The sequence below is a fragment of the Gymnodraco acuticeps genome, unplaced genomic scaffold (genome assembly GCF_902827175.1).
Source record: "Gymnodraco acuticeps unplaced genomic scaffold, fGymAcu1.1, whole genome shotgun sequence".
Classification (NCBI taxonomy): Eukaryota; Metazoa; Chordata; class Actinopteri; order Perciformes; family Bathydraconidae; genus Gymnodraco; species Gymnodraco acuticeps.
This window is the reverse complement of record NW_022992313.1, coordinates 283,064-302,886: the sequence shown is the minus strand read 5'-3', so window position 1 is coordinate 302,886 and position 19,823 is coordinate 283,064. Positions and strand designations below refer to the sequence as shown.

At 41.2% G+C, this 19,823-nt stretch overlaps 1 protein-coding gene across 2 annotated transcripts; it reads left to right on the top strand.

The window, feature by feature from the left end:
- The first annotated feature begins 314 nt into the window (after positions 1-314).
- Positions 315-18,507, top strand: oclnb (occludin b). Of its 2 annotated transcripts, none has more exons than XM_034208318.1 (9): positions 315-435; positions 1,663-1,742; positions 3,208-3,919; positions 4,379-4,543; positions 16,311-16,426; positions 16,724-16,828; positions 16,992-17,163; positions 17,579-17,620; positions 17,718-18,507. In XM_034208318.1, the coding sequence occupies exons 2-9, from the start codon at positions 1,690-1,692 to the stop codon at positions 17,814-17,816; spliced, it is 1,464 nt and encodes a 487-aa protein (XP_034064209.1). In that variant the 5' UTR covers positions 315-435; positions 1,663-1,689; the 3' UTR covers positions 17,817-18,507. The 2 variants fall into 2 exon arrangements, with proteins under 2 accessions (XP_034064209.1, XP_034064210.1); XM_034208319.1 differs by having other exon boundaries at positions 353-435; positions 1,666-1,742.
- Positions 18,508-19,823: the final 1,316 nt, after the last annotated feature.

Below are 19,823 nucleotides of genomic sequence, written 5' to 3'. Positions count from 1 at the left end.
CACCTTGAATCGGCTATTCTCGTCTATTTTCGAGGCGAGCCAATTGTATTCACATTTGAATTTATTTACAATGATTTCTAATAAATGGTAAAAGTACAAAACAAATAATAATACTTAAAGATATTAAATGTAAAGAAATGTATTTAATGACATTATAATATAAGCCCTGTTTCATTTAATTTGATGAACGCTAAACCTGAATTTAAAACAAATTACAATTATTCCGGAATGTATTCAATTGTCTGTCCCTCAACTGAAACTCGGACTGTGAAGTCCCTCAGTCATTTCCTGGTACCGGTGTGGCTGAGAGGACAGGTTATACCTGTGTGACGGGAGTATAAATCTCATAACAAACACACCTGCAGGCGCAGCGTCCGCGCGCACCCCGTTGTTTGCTCTCGTCTCTTCATCGCGGTCAGACTGTTCATCACACAGGTGGGTCAACTTCAAAATTAAAACTACATTTTGCTACTACAACTGTGAGCTGTCCTCTGCCCTGAGTGTGCACGTGTACGCCTTTCAAGCGGTTAAAGGAGAGTTGCATTTGGTATAAGTGTATTTGCGCCATTTTCAAAGCTAGCCCTATATTTAGCCTAGAATTATCCGATTTGTTTCTGCGTTGGTAAGCATACTGCCAGGACTTCATTGTGTGTTCTTTAGGTCCTGTTGTGGATCTTTTCCTTTACTCGTCTTTACAGTGATGGAGCATAACAATATGAACGAAGCCTTACACTGAAATGTGAATCCTTAATAATTGATGGACATTGTCTAGTTTTCTGTTGTGTGAACTCCCATTGTAACGGATTGATTTGGAATGTAAAGATGAAAAATCGAAAGATTTCACTCTGTGAAACTAGGTAACAAAGCTCAGTTTCAATCATAAGCCGCTCGTTCCTTGAAACAAACATTTTCAGTTTGAGTGACAGAATGTCTCCACCCTCTGCTGCTTTGTTTCACCACAAACAGACCTGAGGTCATTTATTTGGTTGGTTTAACAACTGAACAGCCTGGCAGTGGTGGAGGTCCATTTTGGAAGATTTGTTTCGAATGAAGCGATCCACCATTTTTGTGAAATGTTCATAGCATACTTCTGTTATTGACTTCCCACAGTTTTTGAAGTAAAACTCTAACATCAAATGGACATGAGTACATGTAGCTATAGTGCTTACGTTTTGGATTCCAAGTCTGGTAGCCTACTCTTTTATACCTCTAAACAACACACCATACCCAGCCCTACATGCAGATACAGTTTGTGCTGATTATTTTTGAAACGTTTTAACAACAACACAAAATACATTGATGTATCACCTCATTTTACACAAACACATTTATAAATAAGTTGCACTAATCTCAATTATATTTAATGTACACCCAAAATAAAACGTGCTCCCTAAACTCAATTACCAGTAGGCCTATCATCTTTGTATATTGGCCCCTCAAGGGTCCCAAAGAATTGCTAGCCTACATACATTAAGAAATTAGGCTGGGGTTGAAACAGGTATCCGACAGTGCCACTGTATTGAGTTTGATGAAAATCTGATAGGTATCACATGGCTAGTGCTTTGTGGTATTTAGTTGACTGGGCAGTGAAATTGATAGTTAATATTATACAAAAGTCACTTTTCTTATGTTTTTACAAAATCTATCATTGTTTTTCTTTAGCAGGGTGAGATCCAGTGTGACTACAGTATGCCGAACAACAAACGCAGCCCCCCAGGGTACCGCCCCAGTGGTGGCAAACAGTAAGTTGACCTACATTAACCCCTCACGTCTCAGCAGCTATATATATTATTACTTTTCTGGGCACATGTAGAAGCTGATGGTTCCAACATTAACAGCATAGGTATTTGAAGGAACAGTTGGACATTTTGGGAAATGCCAGACAAAATAACCAATGAACTCTGTGGCGTCTCCAAAGAAAAAAGCTTCATAGAGCTGCAACCATCCATTGAAAGAACTGGCACTGGCACTGGCAACTATTTTGACAAGTGAATATTTCTTTATGTGAATTTAAAATCAAAAGTACCAAACATGTAATAACTCAAATAACTAGAATGAGCATTTCCTTTCCTTGACTTATATAATTGTCGATTGAATAAGGATATGCAATATAAATATTATTGGGGTTTTGGACTTAAAGCATTTCATGATGTCACCTTTCCTCTAGGAAATTGTGATGGACATGCTTTACTATATTCGGATTGACTAATGATGAATTTATTAGCAAATAATCAATAATGAAAATAATCATCAGTTAAAGCCAAGGTTACAGTCCAAAAAATGAAGAAGTCACAGCTATCAAGAAGTTCAGAGGCTTTGAATAGCTGTCGTAATATTAGCAATTTTATATGTAGGCTGGTGGGCAACACATATGTCACACTAATACTTTGTACAAATTTAATATCTATTTTTGGGAACACCCTTGTTTATTCCAGAACTGAAATGTAAGCGGTCTGGCTATAGTTATATGTGTTGCCTCGTTTATGTAACAAGTGTGGCAATTAAACGGAAACACTTTGGTTTTAGACTTAGCTTAAAGTGCTTTATAAAAAAAGTAGTATTGGATTAGCTGCGCAATGGAGCTATTTGTTGACCCACAGCTGTTTGCAGAAAAGGTTGGCAAAAATGTGTGTCAGTAGAATTGTGGCAACTTGTATTGGAATCCAAGGTGCCGTTTGAAAAAAGACTGCTTAAATTGGAAGTCTTTTTTTAGTTTTTTCGCTAAATTAATTAGTGATGAAAAAACATCAATGTAGAACAATTTAGTGATCGAACCAAGGCGTCAAACACTTTCTGAATCCATCTGCTGAAATCGAAGTTCTTCTTGCTTTAAATATCACTGTCAATTAAATAGGTTTAATTTTTGTACTGCTTGTTAGATACATTCAAAGTAAACACTTTTGGCTTATGGAATTTAAGATGGGTATTTTTTTGTGGCAATTTGTAGACTAATCAATACATTTAACCCAGAAATATTGGTATCTGCAATGACCTGATTTTCAGCAAACTCGCTGGTCATTTAAACATGTACTGTATGTTGTAACAGCTTCATATCAGTTTTATCCAGTACTACTATATTAACTGTATTCTTTTTATATCCGTATTTAGTGTGAGTGTATATAATGTGAATGTGAATTGTTGCTCCCACTGTATTTGCAGTGAACAGAACTCACCCTGAGCCCTGCTCCCTGTCCTCTTCTGTTGCAGCCACAGCAGCAGACACCGGCACAGTGAGCCCATGTCCAACCCCACCTTTTCCTACTACCCAGGAGATAAAAAGCTTGACTTCTACCGCTGGACTTCCCCACCTGGTGTCATGAAGATATTGTGTATCATCATCATCATCATGTGTGTTGCTGTGTTTGCCTGCGTGGCCTCCACACTGGTCTGGGACTACGATATGGGCCTCATGGGTATGGGAGGTGGAGCTGGCATGTTGCCAGGTTACGGTGGCTCATATGGGAGTAGTGGCTCCAGTGGTTCATATGGCAGCGGTGGTTCATATGGCAGCGGTGGTTCATATGGCGGAAGTGGCTATGGAGGAGGTAGTGGCGGCTCCAGTGGCTATGGACAAACACAAATGGACCCCAAAGCTGGAAAAGCCTTCCTCATCGCCATCTCTGCCATCACCTTCATAGCCGTGCTTATAATATTTGTGCTGGTCATTTCAAGGCAAAATGCTGCCCGCTCACCAAAGTTTTACCTAGCAACCATCATCATTTGTGCCATCTTGGCATTTCTCATGGTCATCGCCACAATTGTGTACCTTGTGGCCGTGAACCCAACAGCCCAGTCCACAGGATCTGTGGCCTATAGCCAGATCCGCCAACTGTGTGCCCAGTACCAGAACCAGGACCAGGCCCAAGGCATCTTCCTCAACCAGTACCTCTACCATTACTGTGTGGTGGAGCCCCAAGAGGTGTGATTTGCTTTCTTTTCCAGGGAGGATGATAGGGCGTTTGAATTGAATGGGGGGTAAACACTGTTTAGCTCCTTTTCCAACAGGAATGCAGTCGTTTGTTTGCATATATAGATTATTTTGTTCAGCAATATAGTCAACAGTAATTTTCCATTGACAGCTATACCAATTTCTTAAACATACCTGAAAAGTAATATAATTTATGAAGAGATTATATGAGATGGCATTATATGTTGAAATGTATATGTTTCCTGCAGAACTTTCTTTTTTTTAGATGGGGTGGTGGGGTGTAACAAAGGCCACTGTGGAGACAGCAATTATATTGGGGCTGTCCACTCAGATCCTGTGTAAAGTCTGAGTCTCGTTTTAGCTCCTGCTTCCTGACAGCCCCGATATTTACAATGTCTGTTAGCAGGTGGAATTTCAGCCCACTGACATTAAGTTCTGTTCTTCCTGCAGGCCATAGCTATCGTCCTGGGCTTCCTGGTGTTTGTTGGTCTCATCATCCTGCTGGTGTTTGCAGTCAAGACTCGCTCCATGATCAGGCGCTGGGGCCCGGATCGCATTCTCTGGGAGGAAGTGAAGATGGTCAATAATGGTCTGCACAACAGCGTTGGGGAGTGGGTGAGTGTGTGATTTTGTGTGGGTTTGTACGTGTTTGTGTATGAGTGACTTGTTTGCATAGGAGAACAAACTGGATCAACTCAATGTGCCTTTTTTCAACAAACTAAGACTAAACCAGGGGTTGGCAACAGGCAGACCGCGGTCCGGATCCGGACCCAGACCCCGACCTATACGGACCCGGAGCTATAATCAATACATTAATAGGGGATTTTTCGGTGCCTCCCGCTTTTTTAACGCTGATTTGGGTGACTTGTGTAATTCGTGGAGAACCGAAGAGTTTTCGTTTTGGGGGTGGTGAGTGAGTCCGTCCGTCAGTCCGACTGACGGACAACTTCTCACTTCAAAAAAGAAGAAGAAATCTAGACCGCAAAAATAATTAAACAAGCGAGTACCTGTTTTTCCTGGCCAAGGACAGGTTCCTTGAACACAACACAAGCGTAACGTGTCTTCACGTGGTATATGTCTCGTCTGAAAGGAGTGCTGACAGAGAGCACCGGAACGCCAGTCTATAGGCGCGTTCACACCGCAGTACTTTTCCCACTTTAGTTCCGATATAGTTCCGAAATGTTGCGTTCACACCAAAAAGAGCCGGAACTAAAATTAGTTCATGAGAACCTTTTCATCCCCTTTTCGTGGGAGAAAAAGATTCCTATGTCTGATTGGCTGGGCGGATTGCAAACCACGCCCCGTAAAACTCCCAAAAAGTTTTGTGAAGCCGCCATTTTATTATCCTCGCATTAGCATTATTAGCATTATTAGCATTAGCCCAGCGCAGAAACGCAGAGAGACTAATTTATGGCAACACAAAATAAAACGTGGGAGCGGTGGAGATGAGGAGGTGTCGGCGTTCTGGCGATTTACTCGGAAGGCTTCAGTAGACGCTGCTGCCAGTCCCCAACTCCGGGGACTTACTTACGGCCGGGGACTTTGGGCGGCAGTATACGCCGTGAAGTGGTTTGCGGCCTGCCAGTAAACCCAAAGCAGAAGAAGAAGAAGTGACGTCAGCGGCTTCATTTGCCTAATCCTCCCCCAGGGACTTATTCCGGTGTGAACGCGATCTGTACTTACTAACTAAGTTCTCATGAACCTTTGTGGGAAAAAGTACTGCGGTGTGAATGCGCCTTATGCTCCAGCCCTTCAAATATTGCAGTACCCATAAGGAGCCGTACACATGCCGCAGTGTTTGCGTGGCTGTGTCTTTAGTTGTAAGCACAGTGGCGATCTGTTGTTATTAGCATCTGGTTAGCTAGCTATGCTAACGATGGGATCTTACTAAGAAAGAACAATCCAATATTTAGATTTTGGGTATCCTTTTGTTGAACGGTCTGTTTAAAATGAATCGAAGCATCAGACTAAAAAAGCTTTTGAAAATAACCGAATATTTCGATTAAGGTCAACATATAATATTTGTAAATCTGACTCTGAAAGAGTCAGTGCCTCACCAGCCATGAACTTCACCGCACGTCACTGGCTCACTGAGGTTAAGGCACACCTTGATATGATCATTATAGTTATTAATGAGACTAAATGAAAAACAGGTATAAAATACTATATGACAGTAACAAAAAAGTTGTTACAATTTTTAACAACTTTTTTGTTAAAGTTGTTGTTTTTGTTACAACAACAAAAACAACAAGAATAGTGTTTAATAGGGGAGTGATTTGTAAAATATCCAAAAAGAAAAATCTGTTTTCAGTTCTGTTTCATATGGGTGTTGAGAGATGTATCCATAGATCTCCTCATGTTGCTCTCAAAGTGCACCAGATTGATGCTTTTAACTTCAATATTTAAAAAAAAATCTTTCCGGGGGAGCATGCCCCCGGACCCCCCTAGAGGAGGTTAGGTACCCCCCCCACTTAAATCATGTTCACATGGATAGGATACTAAATACATTTGCACACATCTTGTGTCCATATCTTTCTGTTTTGGTGGTCATGCCACACCGTACACATGCATGCATACGTGAGTCATGGTGAGATATCTGGATTAAGAAGTTGCTTTTTCTTTGCACAGCATGAAAAAAAGGTGAAATGAATGGGCTGTGATTTTAGTTTTTTTAAGCAGAGGTTGAGTTCAATCATTTGTTCGACCCTCGGAGGATGTTGTAAAAATTGAAAGGAAAAAGGTTCCCCACCCCTGCTGTAAATAATAATAAAAACCCTTGATTTATAACGTAACATCTCTGTCTCCTATTGATCTGAGTATATTATAAAGAATAGCCAGTTAATTGAAGCATTATAGCACAGGCCTTTGTCAGACGGTATATTACGCTGTTTTTTTCTGCTTCGAATAGTTCTCTCTTTTTTCACCATACCTGTGTTTGCATCACTGTAACCAATGAGCACCTGCATGTGTATGAGAATGGCCCTGACACCATTTCAGCCCAGATCTAAACTCCTGGCAGGACAAGCTCCAGCTCAATTCTCACACTGAATAAAAAAAAGTGAGAGAGGGACTGCAATATAAGAAGGAAAGAAAGAGAAACTTTAAAACTGTTCAATTGTTATGATGTGTAAAGACTGATATTGTTCTATAATCGTCTGAAACTGTTAAGTCATGATGTGAAACGGTTAACAAAGAAAAATGGAAACTCAAGCTGCTGCTACACTTTATTTGATTTATCTAAAATGAAGCACTTTTAAGATGCACATATTTTCAAAAGCTATTTTATTTATTTTCTCTATTTTATTTTTTAAATGCAGCCAGAGAGGAACATTACACATATCCACAGTCTTTACTCTATATCTGTAGTTCAATGTTCATTGACAATAAATATTGTTGTTTTTGAATTGTACTTTCTTTATTTGATTGGCAGTCAGTTGTTGATTACATGCAGACGTTGATAAAGCTACAGCTACTTCAATATATATCACACTAATTCATAAAGCAAGTTAGACATTTTGATGTTCCGGATCTTTGCATGGGGACATTTTCTCTAACTGGACCTCGTTGAATTTTAGATGAATACCCCTGGACTAAACTATGTACATCAGGTCATTTCAACAAAGTAGTTAAGAGTAAAGTTAGTGAAAATGAGTACTTCAAAACACATGCTTAGTGTTTGCATGCGCTTTTTAAGTGCCCGTTCAATTGTGCAATCAACATTTGATGTTGTATTGAAACCTCCTTTAATCACTTCTGTGTCAGAAATTAAGAAGTCTATAGATCATTACATTTCCAAAGATACCGAATATTTAAAGGTCCCATGTCATGGCCATTTCCACTGATCATAATTCCATTGTTGAGGTCTACTAGAATACATTTATATTGTGCAATTTTCCAAACTCACATTGGTTTCTCAAACAGCATCTCTGTAAACTACGTGTATTCACTGAATTTCACTCTCTGCCTTTAACGGCTCGTTGTAGCTCCAATAGCTCCAGCCCCCACCCTCCCTGTGAGCACAGTGTGCTCTGATTGGTCGGGACGTTGTGAATCGTGCTGAGCTCCGTGGAGGTGTTGTTTCCTTGTTTAGCGATACACAGCCAAACTCATCCTGAGCACACACAAAGTCACAGCCTAAGTAAAAACAATAAGTGTGGCTTGATATTGAGTAAGAAAAAGGTTGATAAACGCTGTGAGAATGGGTCTGCAGAGAGAATGGGTCTGCAGAGAGAATGGGTCTGCAGAGAGAATGGGTCTGCAGAGAGAATTTCACCGCGATCCCAACTGTCTGTTATCAGCCTGCAGCCAGGGAGGAGAGATCAGCAGAGCTGCTTGCACTGAGTGTGTGTGTGAGGAAGTCCGTGGATTGGTCAATTTGGACCAATCAGCGGGGGCTTAACGTAACGGCTCCGCGGACGTAGCGTAACGGCTCCACGGATTGGTCCATTTCGTTCCGGGTACGGTTGACATCATGCGTACCCGGAAGAATCAAATGGACAATGACGTATCTCCAACGAGGCGTTTTGGGGAGGTATTTTCTGTGTTAGAGTTTTACTCGCTACAGGGTGTACTTTGAGGGTTTTGACTCTGCACACCGTTTACATGCATAAAAACCTCCATAACATGACATGGGACCTTTAAGGTTGAATTTGGGAGAAATGTGAGTAAATTAATGCACTATACATCTACAACATTTTTATTTTGATGGGATGGTCAGCCACGCTGTCACTCACACCTACGCTGTCATTGGAGGCAGTCGCAATTTCTACAGGCTCGCACTTACCTGTTAGCATCTGGCAGCATCTGTTAGCATCTAGCAGCATCTAGCTCTCCTGCTTACAAAATTTTAGCCATCCCTGCTGATACAAGTAGTAGTTTTAGTTGTCTGCGAACTGTGGAGGCCTACTCCCACCTGTCGAGTGCGGCTGTACTGAGGTGTTTTTCCTCCGGAGACGTCGCGAAGAGACGGAGCGGCTCCACCTGTTGCTGCATGCAATCTGCGATTTACGGAGGCCTGCTCGTCGCGAAGAGACGGAGCGGCTCCACCTGTTGCTGCCTGCGATCTGCGATCTACGGAGGCCTACTCCCACCTGTAGAATACGGCTGTACTGGAGAGGTTTTTACCCCGGAGTCGTCGCGGAGAGACGGAGTGGATCCACGCTTCGGGCTTGGCCTGCTTCCACCGGGCGTGTGCTGCTGTGCGGAGGAGGATTTTACCACCGCTGGGGCCTGCTTTCCACCTGTCCTGGTTCTGCTGTCGCAGAGGCCTGCTTTCACCCCGGGGATACCACGGAGGGACCCGAGCACTTCCACGCTGCTGTTTTCGCCTGTCCTTTGCTGCTGTGCTGATTTTGCTCCAGGAACATCGCGGATACTGTGTGCTGGTCTGGGAAAATGGCCCATATCTGGATTCTGCTGTGCCTGTTAACTGTTTTGGACTATGAGAAGATCTCTAGTCATTCTGAGAAGACTACTGGATTCAGGTCTGTTCTGCCACCCGCAGTGGGCATCCCCTGCAAAGGTTCGGATGTGTTGCTCAAACAATTACCGGTTGCCTTGTCACAGTCAATCTGCTCGACAAAATATGTTTGTCTTTTTTATTTTCCTGCGATGATGGTTCTTCAGGACTGCTTCTTAAGCTCTAATCACACTCTCGCAGACTTTTCCGGTGTTTCTAAATTAGATGACAATGTATTTGTGTCGTTTAAGAGGAAAAGATGCCTGGTTTTGTTGTTGTTATTACGGTCAGGAAATGTACAACCTAACCCTGGTCCGCCCAGTAGTAGTAGTCAGATCCCTACTCCTGCTGATTTTAAAGCTAGGTCTGGGTTGGGTTTCATCCACTTGAATGTGCGCATGTGCGCAGTCTGTTAGGTAAACTAGATTTTGTCCGTATCTGGGCAAAATCGACTGACGCTGACGTCATTGTCTTATCAGAAACATGGCTAAACAAATCTATTTTGGCCTCTGACATTGCCTTAAATGGTTTTAATGTGTATCGTACCGACCAGCCTAATAAAGGTGGTGGCGTTGCCATTTATGTTAAGAATAAGTTCAGTGTAACCACATTAGTTTCCAAATCGATCAGTAAGCAATTTGAATTTTTAGCCATAAATATAGAAGTGGCAAAGGGGCAACAGGTCATGGTAGTGAGTTGTTACAGACCCCCCTCAGCTGTCAAAGACTCCTTGTCTTCACTAGCAAATCTTTTATCACAACTAGACTACAAGGAAATAGTGCTACTTGGAGATTTTAACTGGGACTGGTTAACTGCAGTGTCAGAGGATTTTAAAAACCTTTGAATGTTACTCAGATTGTTGACAGTCCTACTCGCCCAAATATTAAGTCCCCTAATAAATCCTCCCTAATTGATCTCATTTTAACTAATGTTCCTCATAAATATTCAGCTGTGGGAGTATTTGCAAATGATCAGAGCGATCACTGTGTTGTAGCCACAATTAGGGACACTAAGGTCCAAAAGGTTAAACCTCGCATTATCATTAAGAGAGACAAAAAACATTTTGTTGAGCAGGGTTTTGTGCATGATCTGTTTAATTTTGATTGGGGTAAAATCGATCTGTGTGCTGATGTGGAAACCGCATGGTCTTATTTTTATCTTGGTTTTATGGAGATCATTGATAGACATGCACCCCTGCGTAAATTTAGTAAAGGGACGAGACAATCCTTGGTTTTCTGCTGAGCTGTATAGTCTGCTTCATGAGAGAAACAAGACCTGGGTAAAGGCTAGGCAATCAGGCTCAGAGGTAGAGTGGCTGCGTTTTAGGCAGCTAAGGAATAGCTTCACTTCAAATGTCAAAAGTGCAAAGTCGAAGTACTATTTGTCAGTTACCACAGAAAACCTAAATAATCCTAGGAAATTTTGGAAAGCAATAAAATCGATATCCACCGGTGAGATCCGTAATGAGCTACCTCCATGCCTTACCACAGCATCTGGCACTATATCGGACAGGGCCACTATGTTAAATTGCTTTAATGAGCATTTTGTGTCCTGCGGTTCTCTGTTTGATTCTGTGACTAACTCTGCTTCTGTGAACACCCCAATCCGTGACTCTGAACAATGTGGTCTGGAAAACCCTTTCAGTTTTACTCCTTTTACTGTCAATGTTGTTCATGAAGCCTTATCTAAGTTGGATCCTAAGAAACCGGCTGGCCCGGACAACGTAGAACCTTTCTTTTTAAAGATAGCTGCAGATGTTATTGCTCTTCCTCTTACTACTCTTTTTAACCTCTCCCTCAGCACAAATGCAATTCCAAAAGTATGGAAGTCTGCTTATGTCTTGCCTCTACTAAAAGGAGGGGAGGCAACTATTTTAAATAACTATAGACCAATCTCTAAATTGTCAGTTCTGGCGAAGGTTCTTGAACGCCTAGTGAGTGAGCAGGTAAAGGAGTTTTTATGTAACAATGATATCCTGTCTAAACATCAGTCAGGCTTCAGAAAGCAACACAGCACCATCACTGCCACAATGAAAGTGGTGAATGACATTACTAGTATTTTAGACAATAAGCAGAGTTGTGCAGCTCTATTTATTGACCTTTCCAAAGCGTTTGACACCGTCGATCATCGCATCTTAAAGCAGAGGCTACTCAGTATCGGCATATCCAGCCATGCAGTGGGGTGGTTTGTGAACTACCTCTCTGAAAGGTCCCAATGTGTTCATTTTGATGGGCTGTCTTCTGAGTGGTTAAACATTGCTAATGGTGTTCCTCAAGGTTCTGTTTTAGGTCCAATTTTATTCTCCATATATATCAACAGTTTAGGTGAAAATGTGGATGAAGCTACTTTACATTTTTATGCTGATGATACCGTGATGTATTGTGCAGGTCCCTCCATTAAGGAGGCTGGTGTTAAATTACAGGCTGTTTTTTACATTATTCAGACTCAGCTTGCTGAGCTTAAGCTTCTTATAAATGTTGATAAAACCAAGGTAATGCTCTTTTCTAAAGCTAAAAAGATACCAGAGCCTGTGTTGGATATTGTTACTATGCAAGGACAAGTACTCAAAGTGGTTACCAGTTATAAATACCTAGGTATCTGGCTTGATGATTGTCTTACTTTTAAACTTCATGTCAATAACCTGCTTAGAAAGCTGAGGGTTAGGCTAGGTTTCTTTTTCAGAAACAAGTCCTGTTTCTCTTTTGAAGCCAGGAAAAGGCTAGTCACTGTGACCTTTTTACCTGTGCTGGACTATGGTGATTTGTTGTATATGAATGCACCTGCCTATTGCCTGAACAAGTTAGATGCCGCCTATCACAGCGCACTGAGATTTGTCACAAATTGTAAAGCACTTACTCATCACTGTACCCTGTATGCCAAGGCAGGTCTGCCATCACTTACTGTAAAGAGGCTCAGTCATTGGTACACGTTTATTTATAAAGCTTTGTTGGGTAAACTCCCATATTATATCTGCTCTCTGATAACACAGAGAGTTGCAAGCAGCTATTGTCTGAGATCGCATGATGTAGTATTGTTAGATGTGCCAAGAGCAAGCCACTTGCTTGGAACAGTCTTCAGCAGGAATTGAAACTGAGCAATCTCATTCCTCTGCATGTTTTTAAAGCTAGGCTAAATGAAATGCTCGTTGATACTATGGGCACTTGTAAATGTCTATAACTATGTAAATGTATCCTGTAAATATAATGTATAATGTCCTTTATTGTTTTATGTTTCATGTGGAACCTATATGCTGCAGCTCTCCCTTGAAAAAGAGATCTATGATCTCAATGGGACCAATCTCGTTAAATAAAGGTTTGAAATGAAATGAAAAATAAAAAACATGGAATCTTTGGTTTGAATATATCACTCAGGTTAAGAGTCAGTTTGCCTCAAGGAGTGGAACAAGAGGCCCCATGATGCTGTCGGACAGAGTTATAATACCCTCAAAGCTCAGTGGATGTTGACAGTAACTTATATTACTCTCGCTGTTTGTCCGCTGGTGTGTTAATAGTTTGACTGTGAAGCTGTTTGTGTGATCTGTAAACAGACCCCCATAAAGCTTTGAATTATATCTCATCTCACCTTGGGAAAATGTTTTGTTTTCAACAGCTGTCAGGTAAGTCTGGGGGAAGGCAGGAATGGTTTGTTTTGCAGTGGCCTCGTTTTATTTATTTGTCTCTATGAACCCTCCAGGGCTCTGTAGAAAACAAACATTAATACAAAAAGTGTTCCTTCATTTCTATGAAGGACAACAACATAGTTTGCATTCTGGGGACTGGGGCACAAATGAAAATGAAAAAACTGAAAACTACTTTCATGCCAACATAGTTTTTTATTTTAGGTGTGTGCCCGTTCCCAGCAATGTGTCAGCAGTTCTGGCTGAGAGACATTTTCTCTCTGTTGATGGCACTGATGGTATTGGTGTACTCAGGCATGCAGGGAAAAGTAGAGGAACCGGTTGGTCCTGGTGAACAACGCAAACAACCAGGATGAATAGAAGAGGTTGTTGAAACATAAACTAGGTCAATTATGAGAGGAGGGTTAGGGTTATTTAGTTAGTTTAGTCCATTTTAGAATGAAATAAAATAGCAGGTAAATATTAGCTTTAAAATTATATTTGTTGAATACACACAGTACAAATACACACATACATTTGAATACAGGTATAGGTGCATTGTAAAGAGGTGCCAAAGCAAAGAGGCTGCCAGTCTGTACGGAGCCAGGGAACAGTTGGAGGTCACTTCCCTTCACACTAACCCTCCGTTTGCGCGTTCGCGCCAAGGGTCCGCCACATTAAGTGGTGTTCCAAACCAACGAGTGGGGAGGGGGAGTGGGTTATCAAGCCCTCCAACAGCGAGTCTGCATCGGACTCAATGCTGTGTGTGTCTGTCAGGAATATGTTTACAAAAAACATATGCCATAAAAGAGTTATTTTTGTTATTTTCAATCCAAGAGATGCTGATTTGAAACCGTTGTTACATACAGTTACAGCATTTCCTGTTTCTGGCGGAGAGAGGGGAGTTTGTCCCAAAGCTAACCGCTGTATTTACTCCCATCTGAAAGAAGGGAGCCTCGTTTAGCTGCGAGTGTCACTCCGCCACGGAGTTCACTCCATCACGGAGGGGGAGTGGGTAGGGTGTGGTTTAGAATTGGGCCTTCCTGTTAAATGCCCACAGGCAGGAATTACTTCGGCCCAATTCCAATCCACCCCCTACACCAGGGGTGCCCAACCAGTCGATCGCGATCGACCGGTTGATCGCGGGGAGATTCCCAGTCGATCGCGAAATGTGTCTAAAAATAGAACAACAATATTCAGTTTTATCGTTAATGTCCTATAACATAATCTTCCTGTGCCAGAATAATGCACTTGAACGCATCAAAGCTTTGTGATTGGCCGGCGTGACCCCATGTGTCGGGGCGTGGCTTGTGGGCAGTGGGCACTAGTTCGCTGACGTTGTACGTGTCAACAGGAGTGACAGTCCGCACACACACAAGACCGCAATTATGGCAAAAGCAAAAAAGCCTCAAATATATCATTTTCACTCCAAGTGGGAGGATGATTATTTTTTTATCTATTCCAATTCAAAGTCCACCTGTCTCATCTGCATTGCGAGCGTGGCTTTATCGAAGAAGGGTAATTTAGGAGCGGCATTTCAAAACAGTGCACAAACGCTACGAGACGGAATTCCCTCCTAATTCTGCCCTACGCTCCCAAAAGGGGAGGGGCCTGAAAGGACAGCTAAATGCACAGCAGTCCATTTTCACCAGGCCCAACAACAAGAGCAAGGCTGCTACCATAGCATCTTATCGTGTCAGTCACGTTCTTGCGAAACACATGAAGTATTTCAAAGACGGCGAAGTTGTGAAAGAAGCATTCCTGGAGGCTGCCGACGCGCTTTTTGGGGACAGTAAAAATAACAGTAGCATTTCAACAGGTTTTTGATATAAATATAATACAAACTCAAGTTAGATACCGTTATTAATCAGCTGTAAGTTTTAGTTTGTTTGAACTTATTCATTATAATTATTGTACAAAATGGTATAAGAATGCAAACATTAAGATCTGTTCTGTTTAAATTGATTATAGTCCATTATCAATTCAGGTTAAGAAACTAGTGTTGCTTGCATCCTATTTTAAAGGCATTTCTTTTGATACTCTACTAAAATGCTACAAAAAAGGGTTTGATTCTATTAATTTTGTCTTTTTATTGCACTTTGGCAGCAGATTCCTGAGTAGCTTCAGATCTGAGTTGTCTTATTAGTAAGCCTAATGTATACTTTTGTAGCAACACTATTTGTATATAATGGCAAAGAAAGGGTTCTGAGTCTTTTCTTTTTTCCCTGTGTCATATGTGGCAGCACTGTTCAATGTTTCTTGAAAACATTACCCACTGTAGTGATGTGTGAATAAACTCCAACTCTGTATCAACAACACTGTTGTGTAACTTCAGTTAAATACTTGTATGTGTGTAGATTAGAAAGAGGTAAGATAAAGGATCTGCAGTATTGTATGAAGTATTAATCGTACAAAGGTCAGTTTTATACAAGTGGAAGTGTGTATTTAGCTGGGAGTAGGCTGTCAGTAATGACTACGCCTCTCTATTTGGACTGGTAGATCTCGGCAGACTGGCAACTTTAAAAGTAGCTCTCGGTTCAAAAAAGGTTGGGCACCCCTGCCCTACACCCTACCCCAACACACTACCCCTCCGTTTGCGCATTCACGCCGAGGGTCCCCCACATTAAGTGCTGTTCCAAACCAACGAGTGTGGAGGGGGAGTGGGTTATCAAGCCCTCCAACAGCGAGTCTGCATCGGTGCTGACTTCACCTGCTGCCCTACCTGATTTTCAAATTCCAAATCACACCCCACCCACTCCCACTCCGTGACGGAGTGGGAGTGGGTGGGGTGTGATTTGGAATTGGGCCTTTCTGTTAAATGCCTACAGGCAGAAGCTACTCTTGTGACTCACCAGCGTGTCATGGAGTGGCTGGGAGACATTGTCTAAAATGTGCTTGGACCGCATCCTCCTCTGTCCAGCACCACCCCCACCATCACTAGCTCTGTGGATCAGCTTGTTGAGTCTGTTGGTGTCCGGCCTTAGTGTTTGTCAGGTTCAGCTGCTGATGGTTCATCTCACAACATGTGAGGTAAATGCTCATCCCTTTCATACCCCCAGTTTGTAACAAAGGCTTGAGGACATCAACAGGCTTATTTTCGGAGACTTAACACGTTTTCTCAAGAACCACAGCAGACAGAGGCAACTACTTTTCACAGACTAAAGAGCTACGCCTTCACTTTTAAACTGATCTTCATTTGTAAATAAGCAGCGTCCCTTTTTTAAGAAGGAAAGTTATCATTTGTTCCACGCAAAATGTAATCAACTTGAACAAACTGAAAATAAAAAATGATACGTCTCTTGTTTCAGGTGAAGAATGTGTCTGGTGACCCAGAGGTGCTGGTGAATGACCATAATCCCAAAGTCAGGGGGTCCAGAGACTATCTGGACCAGCTGGACCAAAACAAGCCTCTTTACTTGCCAGGGTAAGCTGTGCACCGCACAATGGTTTGTCATTTTTTTTAAACTTCCCTGTTAAAATAAACCTAGTGAACCTAACAAAAAAAACTAGGACTAAAATTATAAAAACTAAAATTAAACCTTTCATAAAAAACTTTAACTAAAATATACACACGGCATTGTGCAAATAATGATGCAGAAATGTGGGTAATCGTAACACGTCAAGTTAGATCTTAGAAGCTTTACAGATATGAAAATACATAGAATGTAATGGTGGTGATGCATGTGAAATAAATGGCCCAAATCAATTATTGCATTTGCAGAGACTCAGACATCAGCAGTTCTGTAGGCGGCCTGAAGCCCAGGCTGAAGGACTATGACACTGGAGTGGAGTCCGGAGAGGACCTGGAGGATGAGGACTTCTATGTGTGAGTTGATGTGAAGGGATCTGGTAGCTGGTAATGAAAGAGCTGTGTTGAACTTATTTTGTTATGATGTTCGAATAAATCCATCTGGGGTGATAACATGTATCTTAAAAAGGCTAGATGTCATATAATAAGTCCCCAAATGTCATTCTGTTTGCACCTGCAGTTTGTTTCCTTCTATCGTGGATGAGCAAGAACGTCTAAACTACAAACGGGAATTTGACAAGGAGCACCAGGAGTACAAGAGCCTGCAGGCTGAGCTGGACAGCATAAACCAGGACTTGGCTGAGCTTGACCTAGCTCTGAACCAACACCCCGAGGGCAGTCCACAGTTCCTGGTGAGTGTGGTGGTGACTTTGAGATTTGATTATTTAAAGTGACAATGAACAGTCCACTCCCCTTCAAATTACTCGTCTACATACATACATGCTTATGATTCAAAATGGAATTAAGATAATTTAAATATAACAAAGTGGTCAAAGTAATGGGTACATGGAAACTACAGACAAAAATGAACCTTGATATATTTGATTCATGCTTATTAAAATGTTATTTTCCCCTACCTACTGTGGCTAAAAATACAATTGCAGTAAGGGAAAAGTTGCTCATGCCATAGTTAAATTAGACTATTAAAATGTTACTTTAGACCTAAACATTTTGTCAAGAGCTGAGAAAACCAATTTCTGTGTGAATATGGGATGAAGATTTCTTCTGAGTGGATCAGATGAGTGACCACTATCTTTCTATTCTCAGGATGCCATGGACGAATACACCAGACTGAAGAATCTCAAGAAGGTAAGGCTTTGCAGTTATTTCCACCTGTTTTGTTCTTTACAGGGTAATACAGATATGTTACAGTCACATTTTTTCAACTATGCTCTTTAATTTGCAGTCCTCTGGCTACCAGATCAAGAAGAAGAGATGTAAATATCTCAGATTAAAATTGTCCCACATCAAGAGGAAGATCAGCGAATATGACCGCCGGCCTTGAACCTCCACCTCTGAACCTGCTGTTCAGCTGAAACATCTAAAATCACTCCCCCCCCCCCCCCCCCCCCCCCCCCCCCCGAACTGTGTTTTTTTTTTCAATGACAGAAAGGGTGAAGGACATTTTTATTTTGTTTGATCAATTAATGAACATCTGTGAGTTTCATTATAAACTATTTAGCTGTATGAAATGTATATATTTTGTTTTAAAAGTTGATGTGAGATTACATGTTTTTGTTTAAGTAGCAAACTTAAAACTTGAGCAGTTGTTTTGGTTCTTTTTATAACCTTTTTAATATTTTTAAAGATATTTTTGACACTGTCATATACAATAAAGGCACAGCTAAAATAAGCTTCTTTAACTTGAGCTTCTTTAATTTTTTTTTTACTTTTGAGTGCTTAAGGTGAATCCGTTTTAAAGGTTCTTGTTGATTTTCATGGTGGATGTTAAAAGTAAAAGTGTAACTTAATGATTCATGATGGCTTAGTTCACTTAAGGTATGCCACAAATGTTTATCTTAATTTTTCCTTTTATTGTTATAACATTTTCAAAATCCAATAAAACCCTTCCTGCCTTGCCGGATGGAAAGTTTTGGAACGAGCGCCCCCCACCGGCAGAAACGGGAACTCTCTTCAACGGCTTCATATCAGCATCTCTCAGGACATCAAATAATAATAAACCCCAAAAGTCATTAGTGGTGTTCTTTTTTTGTGTAAATATGTTTTTGCTTTCAAATCTGATGTTTACGAGAGCTTTGTATATTTACAACAGTCTGTAAATATACACAACTTTACAATCTAATGCACACGTTTACCCTTTTCTAGACTAGTAACGGCCAGGTAGGATCCTAAGAAAAAAACGATATAAACATTCAATTGTTAAAAAATGTATGACGATAATAGCATAATGTATGCACCGTTCACTAGTGGATATTGGCTTGCGGACGTCACACATTTGCGTCTGCTGCTGTGGGGAAACTATGGAAACTACAGTTCTCTATACAGCGGACTACAACATGGATGTTTAATAAGAACGAGGGACTACTGTAAACTCATCTAGAGACTCTGCACCGTGCTCTGATGCTGTTGCTTTATGCTTTATGAACGTGGACAACAGAGAAACATATTCTTCATGACCAAAGTTGGAATTGAAATCAAAAAGGAAAGTGAAACTTATGCTCGTCGTCACCCTCTCCCTCCGGTCCACAGGTATTAATCCACATGAATCCCAATACGTATGATTGTATGAAAATATTTTCAAATAAATACAAATGTATTTATTATAAACGTTAGTCCTTAACATCTATCACTGTATATCACCATTAAAACATATTTTAAAAGTTTAAGAAACCCATACAGCCTACCTTATAGTGAACCATATTTGTCATTGTCTTTGAGCTAATTAGCTGTAAACTCGAGGCCCTGCCAGTTTAGTCATTTGTTCATCACCACTCACCTTCAAAACAAGCCAAGAAAAGCCGGCATAACAAGGGACAGTAAAGTGGGAGGTGCTGCTACCTGTCGGTCTGAAGGGACTGCCGATGACTGTCCGCACCGCTGTGCAGGAGACGTGGAGGGAGGGGGGAGGGTAGAGAGAGCATCGGAACTTCACAGTCTAATCTCCCGAACAGATATTTTAATCTTGTATTCAATCAATATATTTTTGGAAAGGGAAACTGTGCGCAAACAGCAGTAGATATATATTCATTTATAAAAAATAAAAAAAGGGTGGGAAAAGGGCACTTTCTCTGGAGGAAGAAAAAGGGCAGGGGCTCAAGCCCACTTTAATGTCAATGTGCACGTGCCTGGCCCTGCACACAGCTGTTTTGTTTCACAGCGAGGCCCCGTGGCTGTCACGTGGGAAGGTTATGGAAGCAAACAAGAGACAGAAGTATTTGAATTTTATTAGACACCGAATTTATAGCATTGAAAATAATTACTTTGAAAATCATGAATCTGAATTTGTTTTGCTCCGAATTTATCTATGTGAAATAAAAATGTAAAAATTCAA

Bases quoted from the DNA above. Each gene is read 5' to 3' on its own strand.
- oclnb (XM_034208318.1), top strand. From the start codon at position 1,690: ATGCCGAACAACAAACGCAGCCCCCCAGGGTACCGCCCCAGTGGTGGC. The intron at 3,920-4,378 runs GTGTGATTTGCT...TTCTTCCTGCAG, and splicing joins GTGTGGTGGAGCCCCAAGAG to GCCATAGCTATCGTCCTGGG. The intron at 4,544-16,310 runs GTGAGTGTGTGA...CTCTTGTTTCAG, and splicing joins ACAACAGCGTTGGGGAGTGG to GTGAAGAATGTGTCTGGTGA.